This window comes from Platichthys flesus, chromosome 19 (assembly GCF_949316205.1).
Source record: "Platichthys flesus chromosome 19, fPlaFle2.1, whole genome shotgun sequence".
Lineage (NCBI taxonomy): Eukaryota > Metazoa > Chordata > Actinopteri > Pleuronectiformes > Pleuronectidae > Platichthys > Platichthys flesus.
Genome location: NC_084963.1, coordinates 8,810,494 through 8,831,869, shown reverse-complemented (window position 1 = coordinate 8,831,869; position 21,376 = coordinate 8,810,494). Strand labels below are relative to the sequence as shown.

The 21,376-nt window shown below is 45.4% G+C and overlaps 1 protein-coding gene across 1 annotated transcript; it reads right to left on the bottom strand.

Moving 5' to 3' along the window:
* Nucleotides 1-536: 536 nt before the first annotated feature.
* On the bottom strand, nucleotides 537-15,996 carry bmpr1bb (bone morphogenetic protein receptor, type IBb). The gene is made up of 12 exons (XM_062413279.1): nucleotides 15,907-15,996; nucleotides 15,082-15,480; nucleotides 6,383-6,551; nucleotides 5,753-5,855; nucleotides 5,435-5,537; nucleotides 4,048-4,144; nucleotides 3,813-3,957; nucleotides 3,269-3,461; nucleotides 2,833-3,130; nucleotides 2,535-2,710; nucleotides 2,295-2,425; nucleotides 537-2,170 (listed from the first exon to the last, which is right to left on the bottom strand). Exons 2-12 carry the CDS (start codon nucleotides 15,170-15,172, stop codon nucleotides 2,045-2,047), a joined length of 1,632 nt encoding a protein of 543 aa, XP_062269263.1. The 5' UTR covers nucleotides 15,173-15,480; nucleotides 15,907-15,996; the 3' UTR covers nucleotides 537-2,044.
* Between the last annotated feature and the right edge of the window lie 5,380 nt (nucleotides 15,997-21,376).

The following is a 21,376-nucleotide window of genomic DNA, read 5'->3' as shown; positions in this document are numbered from 1 at the left end:
CCGAGACCAGGCAGAGATGAGAGGTGGGAACTGTGGAGAAGGGAAACAAATAAGTATATTTTTGTAGGACCAATGCAACTGAATACAACTGCTTTGTACCAAAAAACTTGACATACAGTGTGTGAGATTAAATTTAATACACAAGGTGATCATCTTAATGTCAACTGTCATTTCAAAAAGAGAAGTTTTCGTGTTACGGGAGGAGAACGGAGATCTTCACCTGGATTCCTGCGGTTGTACATTAATGACGGAGGCCATCGATATTACGACACTGACTCTGTGCATAAAAAAAAAAAATAGCTGCAAATGCAACATTCCTTTGATTCAGCGGCACTCGTGATTGTCCAAGTGGTCTTAATTGATTTTTTTTTTTTAAAATGGCGATTGTCCCAGTTTTCGTAAAAAAGAAAGAAGAAAAAAAGGTCTATGCAAACTCTGCATCTTTTTGAAACAATCCTTACATTCTCAGTGGGCTGCAGCCTTTTTGCATTTCCCCAGTTGTCCTTCCGCTTCATGAGTATTAATGTGTAATAGTGGGAATGTAGCCTGTCTGTCTCTGGCACTCACCATGTCCTTCGCAACTGCTTGCATCTCGTCTGTCCAGTTACTGTACAAAGTGTAAGAAAGAATTTTTAAGACTAATAATAAATTATATTTATATGCAACATTGGAAAGGAAGCACCAGCAGCTGTTTTGTTTGAATTGTGAGATTAAGACACACTAGAGTGCCTTCGAGACACAGTCGTTTTATTAGGGAATGTTCCCCCCGGTCCACTCGCACACTCTCGTGATCACATATGTACAGATTAAATAAGGCACATGCCGCAGTGGTAGAGTGGACGGGACGTATTCTGTACACACACACATCATCAAAAACATAGTTTAATATCCGGCAAGGTGATAATTATCAATAGATTCCAGCTCATCAACTTACAAATGAGCTGTGTAAAGTGGAAAGAAGTGTATAGGGCCAGTATTGTAGCAGTATAACTTGTGTGTGGGGAAAGTTGTGTAACTGTATCTCAATCGGTCTGTGTAAAATCAGATTTGTACACGTCTAAAATAATCCGCATATATCCGTGTATAAATGCAAACAGGAATATCAGAAAAAACATGGTAGATACATATATTGTATTTAAAGATTTATCTACACATGCATCCATCTGCAGATTTGTCCACACATGTGTAAATCCCATTACCGTGTTTACAAATGTGATTATGCACAAACGGATCCTAAATACACATTCGCAGATTTTTGTTCGCGTTTTCAAATTTTACCACGTATTTGCAGAATCCTTTACACATTTACAAATATGATTATGCGCACACAGATTGAGATAAAGAAACACAACAATGAGGAAAGAGGAGGCCTAAGTCTGAGCTCCGGAAGAATCACAAACCCATCCGTGATGTAACACTTTTTTACCCAGAGAGCTTCTTTTAATATTGAAATAAACTGTACTTTAAAATACATAATAGAATTAATTTAGCTTTACTTTGTAATAATAATAATAACCCAATTGACAAAGAGGTCACTGGGCATGAATCAGCCTCTTCTCGGGATGGATGACGGTCACCATGGAGGGAATTGACAGTGAAATTGCTATGATATCACAGCATGCAGTCAAAAAACAACATATATTAAGGCAGCTGTGACGGTACAAAAGACTGCACATGGAATACTGCTATATGGCTTCAGAAGAGCAGAGCAGGAGAGGCCTCTGTGCCGAGCTCCTCAGCTGCGAGGGTCCCCGACTCAAGCTTTCACAGAAAGCACAACCCCAGCACCTTTGTCCGAGGCGACTCAGACAACGGGACGTCACATCTCCCCCTGACATAATAAATCTTCTGCCCCTCATTCTTCTGGCTCCCAGTCGACAATTACGTCCATCACTCTTGTTCCCTGTCAGTTTGTCCCATCGTTCACAGCCTCCTCTCTTTCTTTTCTTTTTTTTCCCTTTCGTCCATTGGCCAGTGTGAGCGGCGCCGCACCACTGGCGCTGACAAGTCTCTGGGCGATGAGAGCATCTCTCTTGATTCTCTGTCACATCTTGATGTCTTGGGACTCTAACATCTTCGCCAGGGTCTTCCTCACCCTCAGGGCTGTGAGGCGAGACGCCGGGTTGTGAGCCCAGCACTCGGACATCAGCTTTCCCATCTGTCGTAGACACTGAGGACACACACGTACCAATACATAAGCATATAGGAATACCATAACAAACTGTACATACAAGTAATACTGAACATACAAGTACACATTTTCTTGATTTGGTATTGAAAGACATTTAAAATACCTCATCACTGCTCCAGCGATTAGCGAAGGAAGGTCTTTGTTTCTTAATGCACACGACCTCCCTCATGTCCTCATAGGAGGGATCAGTGGGCACGAGGTCGTGATAGGGCAGCTGATACTCCTCCACAATGCCTGCAGGGGGAAAAAACACAAATGCGTCAGCAGGATCATTAAGAAAAACATCTACACACATGAATCGTGTGTAAGTGAAAATGAGACTTTTAAGAGTTGTTCCTCTGACCTCCGGAGATGCAACGTCGCACCATCTCCCAGACGATGAGGCCGTAACTGTACATGTCGGCCATTATGAAGGACTGGAAGTAGCGTCTGTTCAGCGTCTCGTCCAACACTTCGGGCGGCATGTAGCGCTTGGTGCCCACGCGGAGGTTGGGAGGGATGTCCACCTCATTGGTGTCACTGAGACCAGGAGAAACACACAAATCAGCCACAGAAAAAAGCCTGCATGGTTTTAATGAATGTGCGAGATTCCTCTAAACTGAATTTAATTGACGTCCAATAGTTAAAAATCAACATTGTACCTGTTGTATTTGACAGCCAGCCCGAGGTCCGCTATGCAGCAGGACCCGTTCTTTTTCACCAGGATGTTCTTGCTCTTCAGGTCCCTGTGTGCGATGGCCGGTTTGCCCTGCGTGCCGTAGATCTCGGTGTGCAGGTGGCACAGGCCCGATATGGAGGAGTAGGCCAGTTTCAGCAGAGACTTGACGTCCAGCGTGTTGGACTTGAGGTAGTCGTACAAGGAGCCGTTCTCGTGGTAGTCGGTGATCAGGTAGAGCTGGGTCCACGAGCCGGTTCCTTTGATGTCGGCCGCAATGAATCCTGGGGGAGGGAGAGAGGCAGTGAGAGGACTGAGAGATGCAGGCATGTGTTCAGATTGATTAAACTCTACACACACACACAAACACACACTCAGACCAACACTTCAGTCAGTCCGTGTCTTTTCTCATTTTCTCTTACCCAGGATGTTGTCGTGTCTCATCAGGAAGGTCTGATAAATCTCCGTCTCTCTGAACCAGCTCTCTTCCTCTGTGGTGAAGAAGACTTTCACCGCCACTCTCTCTCCTCTCCACGTGCCCATCCACACCTCTCCGTATCGCCCTTTCCCGATCTGCTTCACCATGTGAATTTGCTTGGCGATGGTTCGCTGCACCTGGAAACACATGACGGTAAAACTCGGGTGAGCTTTCATTCGCCATTTCCCTTTCAATCTTGTAGGTAACTTTCCAAAATTCCCAAAACTTTTTGAACCTTCTATATTTGGTCTTTCATTGCACTGAGCCAACAGACTCTAGTATATGATGCCATTGAGAAAAATAACACAAAATAAAATAAACAATGCCTGTTTTTGTGGTACCCAAAGTCACTGTAGGTGTTCCTACATGTTTGGAAAGGGAAGAGTTAGTGGAGGGGTTTTCAGTTGGTTGCAATCCCCAACCTCAGCACTAGATGTCCCTAGATACCACACACTGGTCCTTTAAGGTCTGCGTTGCTCTCTTCTTACCATTAGAGGGAGTCCTGACCCTGAGCCAGACCCCGTGCTCCTGGAATGCTCTATGAGATCTTTAAGAGACTCCCCTGAGGGGATGTAGGACTCCTCCTGATCCAGGTCGATGCTGTAGCGCGGCTGTGACTCCTGCCGCTTATATCTACCACAGAGAAGGGACGCAAATGTTAAGTGCACGTCAGGGAGTGTTTGGATTTGTTGAGGAGGTTCTGGTCGTCGTCAAGGTTCTCACCTTAAGTAGAAGAAGACGAGGCAGAGGCCGAGGATGATGGTGCAGACGGTGATGGAAATGAACAGAGCCATGTACTGGATGCTGCTGTCCACATAGTCTGAAAAAACGAATAACAGTGATTATTTTAATGAATGATCCTGGTCTGAATGAGATGGAAGGTCTTGTGAAATCAGAACTGATGAATAGCCGGTGACGGTCGTTTGTTCACTGTTATCAGATTTCAAATTTTCATTGGCAGGGACAAGCTCCCATTTTCCCTTCCTCCCCCTGACCCTGCACCCTCTTGTCCCAGCGTGTGATCGATCACATCCCCTTCCTGAATCCCACATATCGGGTGTCACACTGACGTCGCTGCAGAAGCCCCCCCCCCCCCCTCCACCCCCCGAGGCCCAAAGCCGCTCTGGGGCTCTAACCTTTCTGTCGTGCTCCAGTCAATCACACGCACACACAAACACAGAGGTCGCATGAGCACAGGAGATACTTCGGGGTGTGCAGTGAACACCACACACACACACACACACACACACACACACACACACACACACAGTCATACACACACACACAGAAAGAAAAACTGAGCGGGCAACAGAGTCTAATATTCTCCCTGCGGGCCCATTTAGAAAGATAGATAGATAGATAGAAAGTTAGATAGATAGATATACTCTACTGATCCCAAACCCGGGCAATTCCTAAAAGGTGACTCTTTCTATCTCGCCTGCTACCCCTCGCCTGAGTGCTGTGGTTATGTTCCTGCTGCTGTGAATGGGACTGACTCGCACAATCTCCTGCTACGTTCTCCATCTGCGAGAAGCAAACTCTAGGAAAATGTCCGCACCCAATTGTCAGTTTGCGTCCAAGTTCGAGAAAAAACTGCAGAATCCTTTATCTTTCTCTGTCCAACTGACTTGACAAATCAGTTTATTGCAGTTTGCTTGAAGGTCATAAGAAGTAAGTGAGGCTGTGTACAAGGGTAATGGTGAGTCTGTGTGACAGAGACTGGGAGCAAGAGAGAGAGGGAATGTGTATGTGTGTGTGTGTGTGTGTGCTCCAGAGGGACAGATGGACAGATATCTCACATCCGTACCGGGGCAAGAAACTCAAGCAGGCCCTGGGGAGAGGCTGTCCTTTTCATTAGAGGGTGAGAGAACAAGCCAAGCCTGCAGGCTCTGTTTCACCTGCCTCTCTCTCTCTCCCTCTGTCTCTCTCGCTCGCTCTCTCTCTCCCCCCCTCGAGCAGCATGTGCCACTTTAGTCCAGCACCACACTGTGGTTTGTAACAGTTTAAACTGTCACTACCCATCATCGCCCGGCTCCGCCTGAATTAGCCCGTTTTAAAAGCCACTCGCGCTTCAGGAGCAAACGAGCGTGTGTGTGTCCTCGCGTCTCACCTGACGTCATGATCGGAGGAAGAGTGGGATGAAGATCTCGGTTGCAGTAGTCCTGATCCGTGCAGCACTCCAGAGCTCTCCTGGAACGAGCATTCCACGTGTCCTGACACACACACACACACAGGAGTGTAAACCTCATGCTTTTCCACACACTAATGAAGCAGTTTCTCCACTGGGTGTAAAGACTGCAGGTTTGACAAGTATGGTTTAAACAGATCTCGTAAATAGTTGCAGTCGGTCAAGGAAAACTCATAAAGACTTAACGGTTCATGAAGGAGGAGACACACACGGTATCAAATACACACAGGGCTGACTTACTCGACACTGGAACTCAGAACCAGCGAGTCCTAAACAACCTGAGGTGAGTACAGCAACTCCCCCCTCCTCCTCCTCCACCATGGTGAAGCAGAAACCGTTGGTGCTGCAAAAACACACACATTGTGATAGTCACTACGGTTGTTTGGGTTGGGGCTAAATAGCATTTTATTGAATTTAATTCCAGAATAAAATCGATCGATTGAGACTAAATCATTTTAAAATCTCAAAAATAACTGCAAATAGTCAAGAACTGAAACTGAATTAATTATTTTTTGACTTTAATGGATCAAGGTTTAACAAAATGCATCCAGATATTGCTGTGAGGATTAATCAATGAATGAATTTTTGAATGAATTAATCATTTCAGTCACTTATAACAAAAAATCGTCAACATCCAGCGAGTCCTGATTTAGAAGGGTAAAGATAATTTGTTTTATCATGGCACATTAGTGTATACACTTTGAATATGAAGCTCTCCGGTGTCAGTGTCTAATGCAGGTGCCTGACGGAGGAGGCAGAGGTTTAACACCGGTGCTCCTCCGATCAGGTCATTAGAGACTCTGTTGTGTTTGAACAGCCTCGATGCAGACACTTTTTTTCACGCTGCTATTTTGATTCGCTTCGTCTTACATGCAGGTGTTGTTGACGGAGTTTTCCGGGCAGAGGTGGTTGCAGTAGCACCAGAGCATGTTCTGAGCTGGAGCAGTGGCCGTGCTGCTGCTGCTGCTGCTCTCCTCCGCCTTTCGCTCCGACCCCCCCTTCCATCCGTTCTTCAGAAGCATGGTGTCCAACATGTTGGCTGAGCAGAGAGAGAGAGAGGGAGGGAGAGAGAGAGAGAGAGAGAGAGTGGGTTTAGCCGAAGGGCAGAACCCAAACATCTGGACACTCCACTGGTTCAAGTGAGGCCGGAGCAGTAAAACATAAGTACACAAGGCTCAGGAAAATTAAAGATTGAATAAATCAAAAGATCCAAACAACATTTCAGCTCATTCTGAATAGGGGGTTAGAAATATATACATTATATATATATAAATTAATATATATATATATATATATATATATATATATATATATAAATGAATCAGTTCAGCCTGCCTTGGCACTGTTACCATGGCAATGCAATCCACTGAAAGTGTGAAAATGTGGTGCTGAAAGAAACCCTGCTGTCCTGGACTGGAACCAGAGAACCACAGAGAGAACTCTTTGAGCTGCGTGTGTGTGTGTGTGTGTGTCTACAAGTGCTATTCGCTTTTGATTTACACTATACAGTAGCCTGAATTACATTGCTACAATATTCAAAATCATCTATTCATCACATTCTGTACAGAAAAATAAAAAAACCTCCATTGATAACATTATTTATATTTATCACTACAATAAAATGTCAACTGAACTGATAATCAACCTAAAATATTTAAATGTTCATAAAATGACTTGTCTAGTAGAGGTCTACTGTAACTTGTTAGTGATCCCTGTTTACCTTCTACCTCTGAATCACTTATTTGGTGACAGGCACAGTCAGAAAGCTTGTTACGAGTGTAGAAGGTACTGCTAACAGGATGTAGGTGAGTCTTTAGTACTGTGTGTTTCTTCTCAGAGGAGGATAATGTTTCCATTGGAGTCGGGCCAAGTAAAGTGATACGATACAGATGTATTCATATAAACTAAGAGAAGAATAAATATTATTGCTCTGGACTTGCTCGTCTTTAAAAGTGTCAACTTCTGCAGATGTCAAAAATCCAAGGTTGTGCTTTTGTATTTAGGTATATTGTAGTTATTAATTTAATTTCATAGTTAATGTGACTGAATTGAATGTGGATTTTGAGGAGGGAAAAAGGAAAACAACAGTTTATGTTAATTACAGTCAAGTAAATAAACAGGGAAATTAACCATAAAACATTCATAAATGGATTTCATGTACAAATCTGATCCAGTTTTGATCAAGTATAACGTTAATCTTCCAGAGTAGTAAAATCACAGTATATTTTGATACAGAAGCTGCTGTGTAAGTAGACTCAGATGTGATTATAAAACATTCATCGTGAAGTGACTGAAGGTTCACACTGTGTTACCAGTGGGGAATCAGATCCGTTCTGACAGCAGCTCGTCCCTGAAGGCCTCTGTGGTCAGATATAGCTGAACAGGGTTGTGCCACATGAGATGGACGTCTCCCTCTCACCGTCTGTCTGATTCTCATTCCATCTCTCTCTCCTCCTTTTTCGTCCTCTGCTTCCTATATCACAATAACAAGCTGACAACTGGCTGAGCCATTTTCCTGCTTGTTTGCGTGACCGTGACGATCCCACTAAACCTCAACCTTCAAGTCCGACTCCAGCAGCTTTTACACCCCCTAAAGTGGTACCGCTCCACCTCCTGAGCTGCAACCACCAGAACATATTCAAATGGTTCATCGTGAAGAAAAGTCTCCTTGTGTCACTCTCACCGCTCCACCTGCAGGGGGGCCCCACCCACAAGCTGACAGGATTGGTTTCTTAGGTTTGTGACATCACAACAAACTCCTGGCTGTGAGAATCTCCTTTTTTACACGCTGGCATTTCTTTACTGCAGCGTTGAGGTGGAAATACTCCCCCATTGGCATTGACTACTCATTTCACTCAAATCATATATCCTGTATCATATAAAAAGGCAAGTTTGGTGTTTCGTTATAGTACTTATAAGTTGACCTAAGCTGTTGATGCAACTAGCCGTTGGAAAAAGGAACACACCCAAATCTCCAGCTGCGATCAAAAGGCTGAATCAAAGGTGTGGAACACAGACTGGCTATTCTTTAAGTGGTACTCCGTGTCCTTCCAGCCTAATCTACGACTGTCTCTGTCAGAGGGGAAGTTTGTGGAGCTGTTCTGATCCTCCCTCACAGCGGCCTTGGTTCCTCTATCACATCTGCTCTGCAAGTGTGCCTAAAAAAACACAAGGCAGGAATGTAACAGGGACTCGTCAGTCTCTCAGATACACTCCGTCCGAATCAGCTCGCCTCTATTTGGTTTTGATTTGTTCAAAGGCAGCGAGTGAGCAAAGAAGACAGATGCAGGTCAGCTCAGAGAGAAGAGAGAAGGGCAGGAGGAAAACCTGATGTGAGGAGACAAAGGATCCAGCTTCTGGGATCTCAGCAGGAGAAGACCGGGCGTACGAGCTACAGGCTCATAGAGACGTCACACTGAAAAACTCCAGTCTGTCAGAAGCACTGCCCTCGTCTTCCAATTTGAACTAATTTAAATGACAGCTATATCAAAAAATCAACCGAGAAGGGCTTTTAGTTTGTGAACGCTCATAAATAACAGTCCCCTAAACATGATAAAGAAAATGAAAATAAAACTACCCCAGCTCCTGCATCTGTATATATTATAACATAAAACTACAACCCATTTGCTCAGTGCCCAACTTCCACGTACAATAGCAAAAACTGTTTTAAACCTGTATGTAGATTAATAGTGTCGTGAATGTGCAGTTTGTGGTCTTCCCTCTCTGACATCAAGACTGTGCTGTGTGTGGATTGAGTTAGACATGCTGGGTTTATAAAAGCAGGTTGACTACAGACACACTGTGATCAACAGACTTTCAAAGAAGCTGAAGGATGTACAGTGAGCTGGAGTCTCGAGGGAAAGGCCATCTTTGTTCGTTAGGTTCTAACAGATCTTTTTTTTTTCTTCACCACATTGATAAGAACCAAAAAGACCTAATAAAACCAACAGACTTCACTTAATAATGTTGGGACATAAGAAAAATCCTTTTTATCATTCTAAATACATCACACGAGTCCATTATCTGTCACACACATGTACGTGTTATGGTACACACTTAGTTTTTCCTGTCTCTTTGTCTAACTTACACAGACACACACACCAAACAGACTTGCTGTGTCAGCTCCAGGGCACACTCAAGGTCACCCCGAAATCTGATCTGCATCCCCCACACATTCCACAGGCTGCTCCTCAACCTATAACACACACACACACACTGAGAATCAGTGTATTCGACGCTGACACAACACTACATACACACAAAAACACACTTAAAAGTTACATTAAAAATACTTTTAACTGAACTCGCAGAGCTTGTCATCATCAGCAAAAGGGAGGAAGAGGGAGAGGAGAAGTTTGACAGTATCTGGTCACACCACAGCAGACAGTGATGAGGCAAGTGCTGGGCATCTCAGGGCATAGATGTGCCTGAAGCCTATCTTGAATGTAACTAAAGTTGTGCTTCACTGGAAAAACGCAGGCGATCAATACAAACACTGTTATAATAATGGCTTTTATTTTTCCTTCAGGAGATAAATGGAAATCAATGCAAGATGGAATCATTGCTGTTACCAGTAATGAGATTCGAGAGAATTGGATTTAATTTCCATCAAACTGGGAAAAAAAGTTGTTTAAAATGTTCAGATTAACACAGTTGTTTCACAAGCCCTTATTTCACAGTATTTAATCTCTGAGCCGAGGCGTTCTCACAGACTCTTTATCACGGGCAGACATGAGAGAGAAGGGAGATAAGTTTCTCCAGGTGGCCGTGATAAATCACTCCCTCAAAGGAGACATCTTCCCCGGTGTCTCCCGGGTGCCCTCTGACCCCGGAGGGGTCGCAACCAACCTGCGGAGGGGCCATACATCCTCCTCCACCCTGCCACCCCACCATCATCCCTCTTAACCCCCTACATGCTTCAAAGGCCCCTGCCACACGAACCACTCGCACATGTGCACATGCACGGGCGCAAGAATGTGTCCGAGGGGCGCATTCCTCTCTCGCTCCTCCATCGCCGCTGCCGCACAGACATCGGGTCGTCCGCTTCCAGCAACCTGTTCCGCGTTTGCCAGGCGTGACCAGGCGGCCTCTTTGTGGAGGAATGAGATGGTCGCTCCGAGGCTCCCACCACCCGCGGCAAAAACAAAACAACACAACACATTCACAGGGGGAAGGCCTGCTTCTGCAGCAGCTCCACACGGTTCTCCAGGGCCGTGCCCAGGGATAACCAGCTCCGCTGTCACACAGAAAACGTTACACGCGGGTGCGAATACAGCACAGAGCTGCTATATCCACAACAAAATACTCCAACTCAGACAGACACATACTCAGACGGAGACAACCAGACGTTTGCTTTACATCAAGAAATGACGAGAGCAGAGAGTAGCACACGCACGCTTCTGTCACAGAGGGAAAAGGTTTAGTGTACAGAGAATTACTCGTAGTGTTGTGATATGTCACAGAGAAGCTTGGGAATGAATGATCTTGAAGGGGAAGTAACGAAAACAATGATTGTGGAGGATAATTCTCTGAACCATTGGTTGTGACAGTACATACACACACATTGATTCCCATTCAAAACAGTACACACTCCTCTGGGACATTTGTAGATGTGAGATTCATGTGTGAATCTGTTTAATCCACGTTTTATACACTACAACACATGCATGGTATTATTCTAGAGAAAGCACGGCTGGATAATTCTCTGTACATGTCTTCTGATTCACACACTGATGGACACACAACAGGTGTAGAAGCTGGCGTGCTATAAAACCAAGGCTTTGGATCAGCGCGTGACTGTTCCCATGTGTTTCTCCTCTTTTTCCAACAAACTGTCTGAACGCACTCTTCTCTTATTTGCTCCTTTGCACTTGAAATCTGCACTTGTCAGGGAGAGATTTTTTGTTTTGTTTCCCCTCCTACATTTCCCACCAATGCATCTCACCGCTCCACTATCAATGCATGTGGTCTGGATTTACTGGAAAAAAGCCACAAGCCACACAGTAATGCAGGGCTCCATTACAGACACGTTCAGAGAGCATAATATGTCCCGATGTTACTCGGAGGATCGGAGCTCCTGTTTTGACTCAAGGTCGCTCAAGGTCTCTGTGGAACGTACGAGCCGACTTTTAAGAATCGCTTGCCCTCGACAAAAGAAACTTGAATTGCAAAAGGAAATAAAGTTTGACGTTAATTCGCACAAAAGGTTTTCGAGGGGATGATCAATACCACTCTCGTATTGTAATACGAGCGGCAGATAATGGCCTCGACAACAAACACAACAAACTCCAGCTACCACCACCTCTCGTAAGTTCACTAATATACACATTATTTTTCAATCTTCTCATCTCTTTTACAATAAGTCACAGCGAGGACACGCATGAGCTCATTTCCCTAAAACCTTGAACTTTTCCTTCCTTTTCCACAGAAGGCTGATCCTGGAACTGGACATTTGCACTCTACTTTATTTCTCCCTCTGATCTCCCAAAGCTCACCAGGCAGATGCACTCATGCGGTGCACACGAACACAACAAACGCACACAGACACTGGGGGCCGAGTGCACCCAGGCCTGACTACTGGAGCAGCACATCTGCCCGGGGATCAGATTCTGTGTCGAGGAACCGTATCCACATCCTGACAGGAAGCAGTGCACAGAGGGCTGGAGGAGCCCGGACTGCTGCCGCTTTGTACCGCTGCTCCACCGCGACACCACACACTCACACGACCCTGCCCTTATTCCGCAACACTCCACAGATGTCGTTCAAAGAGCGTGAAGTACAAAGCTCTTTCTAACCGGAAGTTAGCGGATAAATAGGTTTCTTACAACCGGGCATAATAATGGAGGTATTTACAGTCAAGAAGAAACAGTAACCTTTATTTGTAAAGCTCTGTAGAAGCTTCCAAACTACCTCACCTCTCTTCTCTCATCTAAAGCTAGTCACTATCGTACACGATCCAGAACGGAGATCACCTCAGATCCCCTACACTCTGTTTCAACTTTGCTGATTGTCAGTGCCTCTGTTCTCAGGTTTCCTTTGAAAAAGAGATTATAAATGAGACCGCCTGATTAAATAAAGATAAAATAAACGCAATGTTAATCACATCAACCACCAACGAGGAGCCCAAATAGGTCACATCTCCTTTTAAAATCGGAAAGATTGGGATTTCAATTTAAATTAATCCCATAATCTAACAAAAAGTTATTGATTAAATAAAACACATTTCATTTAAAGTACCAATAAAATAACCTCTGAAGGACATAAAAAGTATCCAAAATTCCAACGAGAAAGCATTATAAGAAGTATAGTTTTAGCTCAACTGAAGCTACTGAAAAGAAACGGCTGTTGATAAAGGCAGAGCCTCCGCTGAACGTTCCAGCAGAGACACGCTGACATTTTCAGGTATTTGGAGATTGCTCTGAATGAAAACACTTGGATAATGAGCCCTCAGAAAGTCTAGGAGAGAACAGGGGGGTGCGGTTTTATGATTGTTCTCTAAATTCTCCACATTTGACATCATTCATTTTTTCATTATAAGTAGATAGTGATATTGAGGTGGCATCATTTGTTCTAAAAAGATGAATTCCTGTCTAAAGAATGGTTGCTGTTAGGCCACAGACCTGCTGATGTTTTCAGGGTCACTCTGTGGCATGAGACAGCCAATCCAAATGTTTGATGGCGGGAATAAGCCATAACCAATATATAAATAATATAGGTAAAACTGCTATAACTATATACTATTTGTTCTGAATGGTCTGCGACTAAAGGAACAGGCTGTGGGTCAATTCCATTCCCTGTGAACCTCACCAGCCCGAAACAGGTGGCAAACCGAGCGGGCCACTGAGATTTACGAGCAACCTCCCACATGTTTTCCTCGTTGCGAGCGACCTTTCAAAGATCAGATCGCAGAAGGAACAGCAGAGGCAACTGGTGGTTGAATTATCGACCGAGCATTTCCAACAATGCTGACAAGGCTTTGTAGAAGGAGATCTGTCCGAGGGCGCTCACGGCTTCATCTCACCTCCCATTCATCAGACCTGCAGTGACAGCAGCGAGCAGAGACTCTGGCCTCCTGTCAGCTCAGAGTCAGACAGCAGCTCCTCCGTCTGAGGTTCACTCCATCTTCCCACATCCCTGCCAACGGTCAAACCCTCTGGACTAATATTGGATGAGAAATTAAACACCTCGCTCGGTCCGCACTGATACGTGTAGAAGGAAATTCTCTGAAGAAACATTCATCCAGCGGCCGGGGTATTTCATGACCAAGTGTGAAAGCTGCAGCGAGCTCTGAGCCCCTCAGTCAGGAAGGGATTTCACAGCTGCTCTTTACTTTTGACACAATTCTGGTCAAGAATTTCTTTGTAGCCGGATTTAAATCATAAGCCATTTCTGTTTTCGGCGTGAAGTTTATTCGATTAAGAGGCTTTTTTTTCCTAATCAGATCATTGTTTAATTCACTCTGGTGCAGAATTGGATGTAAGAATGTTTTGGCATGTTTTCAGAAGTTTGACGAATCTACATCAAATGAAAACACACATGACGTGCAAGTTCACACTGTGCGTCACAAACCCCGAGCTCCTTCTGACGAAGGAATACAAAGAGGAGCCTAGAAGAGCACAAACGGTTCTTTAGGGACCTAAAGAACCGACACACCATTAATCATTTAAAAGGAAATCCAGTAAGTGTTAGCTGAAAATTTCCAGACCATCATTTGCATTATGTATATACACACCAGAAAAACTCACACTCTGTTTGTGAGTGTGTCGAAATTGTAAAAAAAAAAATAAAAAAGAAGCCTGATGGGATATTAACAAATGAAGAGACCAGCACCAAAAGATATTCTCTTTGGTATTGCATAAGACAAATAATGATATTTTGTAAAAGGCTCAATTGTGTGAAGACAATTGTGTCATTTTAATATGTGTACATAGAAACCACAGAAAGAGCCAAAAGCAGAGTGATCAACAAACTCAGTCTCTACTTTTTCTTACCAGAAACAACAAATGCACAAGTGTCATCTTCAGAGAGGCTGGGAGCTCGCCGACCCTCACAACCTAACGGGGGGGGGGGCTCCGCGACACTGTAGGCATTCATCGTAAAAAGACAACTGGCTGTCCATCTTGGACATCTTCAAACAATTCAAAACACGAGCCGAGGGGTTTGGTGGGGGTGTCAGGGAGAGGACGGGGCAGATAAATGCCCACCCGTTCCCATGGTGGCCCCTGTGGAGGTGATTACAGCGTTTTGCTCATCATAAATACCACAGGGCAAGAAATAGACAACATCACAGCAAGAGCAACCAGCCACTCACCTGACTAACAACTAAATGCAGAAAACCTCCCAACTTTAGGCATAAATATAGAGATCTAATCAAAATACCCAAATAAAAAAGAAACAGATTGAATCGCCTCATCTTGCTGCTTGCAGAATATCCTACACAGTTTAGCCAATAAGGACAAACAAATACAAGGAGGCCTCAGCTGCATCAGTCTCACAAGCAGTGACTTGGAACATGTAGAAAGTGCCACAGTACAAGCATCCAAACACACAGAGTCCAGCGCGGTACTCACCATCAGACCCACGGCTCAGAGATGCCAGTCCAGTCACCAGGAGAACAGCCTGCCAGGCCCGCTCCCGGGGCGACCACGCCGCCACCACCATCACGCCACCACCAGCAGCAGCAGCAGCAGCCCGCCTCCTTCCAATCCCAGAGGTGCTGCCACAACCGACCCAACCGTGCAGGGCAGCAAAGGTGTGAAACTGCCTTTTTTCTTTTTTAATTTATATATATATACATATAGATATATGTATATATATATATATCCTCCTGTGAAAAAAAAGCGCGCCAGTCCTCTCCTCCCTCTGTAAAAGTGTGTCTCTGTGAGCGACCGCCACTCCGCTGCACTCGCAGGAACTTCACACAGCACACAGCCGCCCCGCAGCCTCCAGCACTACTCCACACTGACAGCCTGGGAGAGACAGACATGGAGGGAGAAGGAGAGGGGGGGAGAAGAGAGGGTGGGGAAGGAGGGTGTTACTCAGTTGCCCTCTCAGTGTGTTATTTGTCCGGCCCTCTCTATGACCGCTCCACTACAGAGGGAACAGCTGAGTCTATCTGAATCCACACACAGCCTCCCTCTCTTTCTCTGACACACACACACACATGCACACACATGCACACACACTACAGATTCTCACATCACTCAAACACAGAGAGCAGAATAGACGATAAAGGGGGATGGGGGGGGGGGGTGAACCAGGGCCATGGATGTGTGAGTAGAGGGGTTGAACGAGGTGTGGAAGCCTCATGAACTGTTGCCACAGGCACACAAACACACAGCATGCCAAGAGGGACACTCAGACACCACGATCAGATCTAAAGAGAATAAACTCACAGGGGACACGAACATTTACTCTGGTGAGACCGTCTGCTGTGAAATCCCGCGAAGGCCGAGCAAGTCCCCGCTCAGGGTGGAATGATGCACTGCGAGAAAAGAACCAAACAGAACACAGGACAAGAGGTGTGTTAATGGCTGGCACGAGCGAATCGATGCATGTTATCCATCCTGGCTCAGCAACACCCTGTATTGTGTGTGTGTGTGTGTGTGTGTGTGTGTGTGTGTGTGTGTGTCCAAACACAGTTCAGCTTGGGTGTGAAAAGCTCGGCATACATGACATATTCATAATTTTTCTTCATATATATGTATTTAATTTGATCGTCTTTATTCACCTATTGCTCTTAGTTCTCCTCGTGTTGCAGTAATATCTTTTATTTCCATCCCTATTTTTCTTCTCACTTTGTTTGTTATACACAAAACAAAATTCATTGTTGGTGAACATCTATTTGAAAATAAATATTTGTTTTTATTTTTTAATTGTTTAGAAAATAAGTTATTGCATCCAACATGTTTTTCAAACCTGTATCCTTTCCTCCACCAAGGATGTTAACCTTTCATCTGTGTTTTTTTTTGTTTTCTTTACATTTTCAGGGAAAAATTCAGTGATCTTGAAAAATCCAGCATGTTTAGAGGATATAATATATATCCTCTAAGCATCCGCTCTAAGTACCATTCTATTTGCTACATGGAATGTTAATCCTAATCCACAACAATATATACAACACAAAAAGAAAAAGAAAATAGGTCAAGTGTAAAACAAGTGTGAGGTCCGACAGTTTTAACACCACCTTGTAAAAAGGGCCAAATTCTACATACTTTAGATTTACTGGAAGGATGAAAGTATTAGGCACAAACTCACAAGCAGCCTCCTTGCACCACAAAACGTCTACCCCACTACAACCACAGGGAAAACAAAGACTATACAAAATGTCCACCCTGTCTCGAAGCTTCATGTGTGGGACTACAGCTGCAGACACAGGTGCTGTGTGAATGGCGAACACTGCATGGGCATTAATCTGAAACCAAGAGTGAGGTATTAGGATTCAGAGATGGGCCGAACCTCATTCAGCTCCTCATGTGAGCCTGTGTGTGAAAGGGGTGTAAACACAACAGGGATCAGGCCATCGCACGTCAGGTGATTAGAGGTGATTAGAGCTCACACCTCCCGGCACCACCACAACTTTACAACCTCACACTAATCCAGCCCGCAGACACACACACGAAACACGCAATACCAACAGGAGAGAAGAGAAAAAAAAACTGACAACAATAGGGACACATTCCGATGGTGAAAGATTTATATGGGTTACAAGTTAAGAGGATTAACAGAGCTATTAGACAGATTACATCAAGTCCACTGCAGCACCTACAGAAATCGTAAACATCTCCGAGGTGACCGGATTTCTACTGTCAGCCGTGTGAGGTTTTGTTAGAGATGGAGAAATAGTCCCTGCGGTGTCGGAAGCGGTGACGGAGGAGGGCGGAAAAAACAACAACGCGAGGCCAAATGGGCCCTCTCCACCCAACACCTGTCCCCCCCCCCCCCCCCCCCCCCTGTTAAAAATCTGACTGGGTGGGAACAGCAGCTCCCAGAAGCCACTGCTCCGCCAGCCCTATAGCTGTCACTGCTGATTTGTGCAGCGCCCGTGTGCTCCACGTAACAAGTCGGACCCTTTCTGGAGCGCGAGTGCATGGGGAGCGATGTGAACGGGTCAGTGCACCTCACACACCCTTCTGCGCTCCATCAAACGCACAGCACGGAGCCTCCCCGTTATTCTCAGACGGCCCGCTCAGCCCACACGGATGGGGGGGGGGGGTCCAGGCGAGTGAGCGGCTCTGTAGGAGGGGGGGGGGGGGGGGGGGGGGGTCACTCCACCGCATAAAGGGATTGAAAGTGGGGCCGACCGGTTGGAAGACCTGCTCTCAGTGGAATTAACTCTTCACTTCCATTCTTCCTTTTCTTTTCTTCCTCTTCTTATTCCCCTCCCTCCATTTAGTCCGAACCTCATCTATCATCACACACGTGAACAGGATGATTGATGCGGAGGAGAAAAAAAACTGCTCCGCCAGCGCCTCCGTTGTTGTTTGTTGCAACTAGAATGGGAAATACAACAATATTCATTATCGTCCATGGGGCTCCACTTCGGGCGCTGACCTCTTGGCACAGTGAACGTTCAGACTGGGAACGGACTGGGAGGCCGACATGGAGACGTGTTTAGCTGTGGGATCATTTTCAATTTGTTTTGCAGACTGTGTCCCCCCCCCCCCCCTGCATTTGGCCCTCCGGCGCTCGACGATCAATTAGCTTGATTGTTTGCAATAATCCGTCTCCATATCCCGCGGCAAACATCTTGCTTATGAAATTGAGACCCTTACATTAATACTCGCGGCAGCGTCACAATGCACCATGGGGGGACAGAGAGGGAACGCAGCTTTCACCGAACCGGGCGAGGAGCGGGACGGATGACTGTGAAAAATCACCGTTAACCTGTGAAACAAAAAGCCCCGGACCGAACACAGATGAGGAGATTAAGCGCAGGCAGAGGAGGAATGCGTGTCGTGAGCGATGTTCCGGCCGGAGCCGGGCCGACCCTGGGCTCTGTGAAATCAGGAGGATTTTCGGCAGATCAGCGTAAAAACTGCTGTCACAGGGCAGAGCAGTTGATTACCGTGGCAACACAGCTGTCCCGACCAAATGGGGTCCGTCATCTTCATCATCCAGCAACACATGGGTTCGCTTTCCTCTCTCCTGTGATTTATAAGAAAGGATTTCATCGTACATTTTTGTACCAGGAGCAGAACTTACAACTTTTATTTTGTGGGTTTTTTCAGGTTTAACAGATTTAATCAATCTCAATAACAAAAACCTGAGGTGATCCTCGGATTCCAACGGACCAAAAGATGTTGAATTAAAGGCGGTGCCTGTTTGGAATGAGCTGTTTGCTTTGCCTTCATTGATGCTGGTGGCAATTTCCACTTAAGTTGCTGAGACGGAGGTGCCGCTACAACAGAAATCTCACCAAATCCTTCAATCCTGGAGTCCTTAACAAAACACATGCCAAGTGTGAAGCCAATAAACAACACTTCAACTTCAACAAACAAAGAGAGACTTTCTGGAATTAACAGATAGATTCAAAGGGGAGATGAGCAAATGAATCAAAGGTGTAGGAAAGTGCTTGGTGAAAAAATCTTTATCCAACAAGCTAATAATGTCGTGATTCTTTTAAAACTCTAGATGCACAATCAAAAAGGAGTTTGAAGGAGTTTCCAAAAGTTGCGCCTAAAAGTTATTTACTGGCGAGTATCCATCCATCATCAATTAACCCGCGGTCACACCGGACTCAATCCGTATCCACCAGTTACATATAAACAGCAATACATCATGAGATCCCAGCAGCTCCCCAGCTGAGTCTCCAGCCCTTCGAGGTCAAGAAAGACCCCCGATGAATATTCAAGATCCACACAATGGCGGGGCCAAGTCGCTCTGCTGAGATCGACACTTTGAAGTGGCCCGGGGAATGCTGAGGGGGAAGAAGAAAAAAAAAAACGTCATTCATAAAGGGTGAAAAGGCTGTCGCAGCAAGATCCCCCCCCCCCCCCCCCCGTCCTGCCGCCTGTCACGCTGTCTCATTCTCTCGCTCGGCCCCGTCTCACTGTCCTCCTCTGTCATGATGGGACGACGCAGTGAGATATTGAAAAGCACAGAAACACGATCGGGCTCTGTTCTGTCTCGGAGGTCACAGGGGTTGGGAGGGGGGAGGGGGGGGTCTTTAAAACTCCTTTGTTTTTGTGTTTTCAAACAGAAAATGAAGTGCTCCTATAAGAATATATGCCTAAACATGTCAGATGGAGGAAGGCTGTCCTTGTAGACTTGACTTGGCGCGGACGTGACGTGTCCACACATTTGATTTCCTGCATTGATTCGTGCACAGACATCACGGCGTGCAGCTAATAATGACATCGCTCGTTTTCCGTCAGGCGATGATCTGCATCAGGTCGCAAAAATGTCAAATCATTTTAGATACTCAAAATGTCAAGCCCTGGAAGGTGGCAAACACTTAACTTTACACAAACCAGGGACACGAGGGTATACTTGGCACGTGCTAACTTAACAATATTGGTTGCAGCACCTCAGTGCCAGTAGCATTGGCATGGCTGCAGCATTAGCCAGCATGATAGCATGTGAAGCTAGCGCTAACAGAAACTCACGACATGAGTCCACTTCTTTCCACAATCTGGCCAAAATATCCTAAATATGAACGCTGCCATCTTTGGAGAAAGACTCTTCTCAGTAATGATCGGGGTCGGGGGGGGTCTCAACCATAGAAATATATAAAGTCTAGATGTCTCGGCCAACGGAGTCGAACGTCCGCACATGGCGGCCATCTTGCCACAGGCAGCTCGCCCACCCATAACATTGTGTTGTAGTGGTACGTTCTTTTTAATTAACCATAACTTGCTAAATTCTCAACCGATTTTTAAACGCTTCGGTTTGTTACAAACGTCAGAGATGTAGTTATGACACTGCATACTTATGTATAATTGTGTTATTTTCTAAAAAATACAATAATGTTCTATATAGGTACAAGATTTCCCTTTAAAAATATACTTCAAGAATTGTTTTATTATTTTTTTATTTAAATAGTACATGTACCACTACACAATGTTATGGGTGGAAGAGCTGCCTGTGGCAAGATGGCCGCCATGTGCGGACGTTCGACTGTTGACCGGAAACGCGGATGAGACATCTAGCCTTTATATATATATATCTATGGTCTCAACTGTCAATCATAAATTCAAAGAGCTTTTAATAGCATCAAATAAACAATTCAAACCAATAATCCGGAGCCTCTAATTCGGACATTTGCATTCACACGTGCACCTCCTCCGCAGAAAGTACAGCCAATCTGCGATGATCAGTGCACGTCTGATAACAGCTTCACCTCTGTATCCCTGTGTTTTCCCTGTCTCTGCCCCCCCTCTGTGTACCTCACCTTGCTTCTGGGCTCATCTCTGCATCCCTCTGCATCCATCTCATAGGGCTCAGCTCAGGTACCCCCCCACTCTCCCTTCCACTCCACCTCCAGTTGCTCTGGCAGCTCAGCGGGACACATCCACTCTCTTACACTGCTGAGCTTATTCCTCATGTTATTTCTCCAGCGCCTCGCTACACCTGCTGTTTCCTGTGTCTGAGGACGCCAGGTGTTAAACCGCAAACCCACTCACCTGCAACACCACGCCAAACCACACAGCCACCTGTCACACTGTCATTCCAACCAGCCGTCTGCCTGACTTCCTCTCTCCCTCCCCATCACTCCGACACTTCATCCTTTCACACCTTATAAAAGACGTCTGATCCATGGTCACCAACCGTGTCTGCATGTGGAACCAAAACTGCAAAGTTTTACTTTACAGGCAAATCTTACTGTAATTGTTCAACCTTAATAGTTATTGTGATTGCAATTAT

Coding starts and splice junctions, on each gene's coding strand:
- bmpr1bb (XM_062413279.1), bottom strand. CDS start 15,172: ATGGTGGTGGCGGCGTGGTCGCCCCGGGAGCGGGCCTGGCAGGCTGTT. Junction 3,958..4,047: donor CTCGTCTTCTTCTACTTAAG/GTGAGAACCTTG, acceptor TCTCTGTGGTAG/ATATAAGCGGCAGGAGTCAC. Junction 2,171..2,294: donor ATCGCTGGAGCAGTGATGAG/GTATTTTAAATG, acceptor GTGTGTCCTCAG/TGTCTACGACAGATGGGAAA.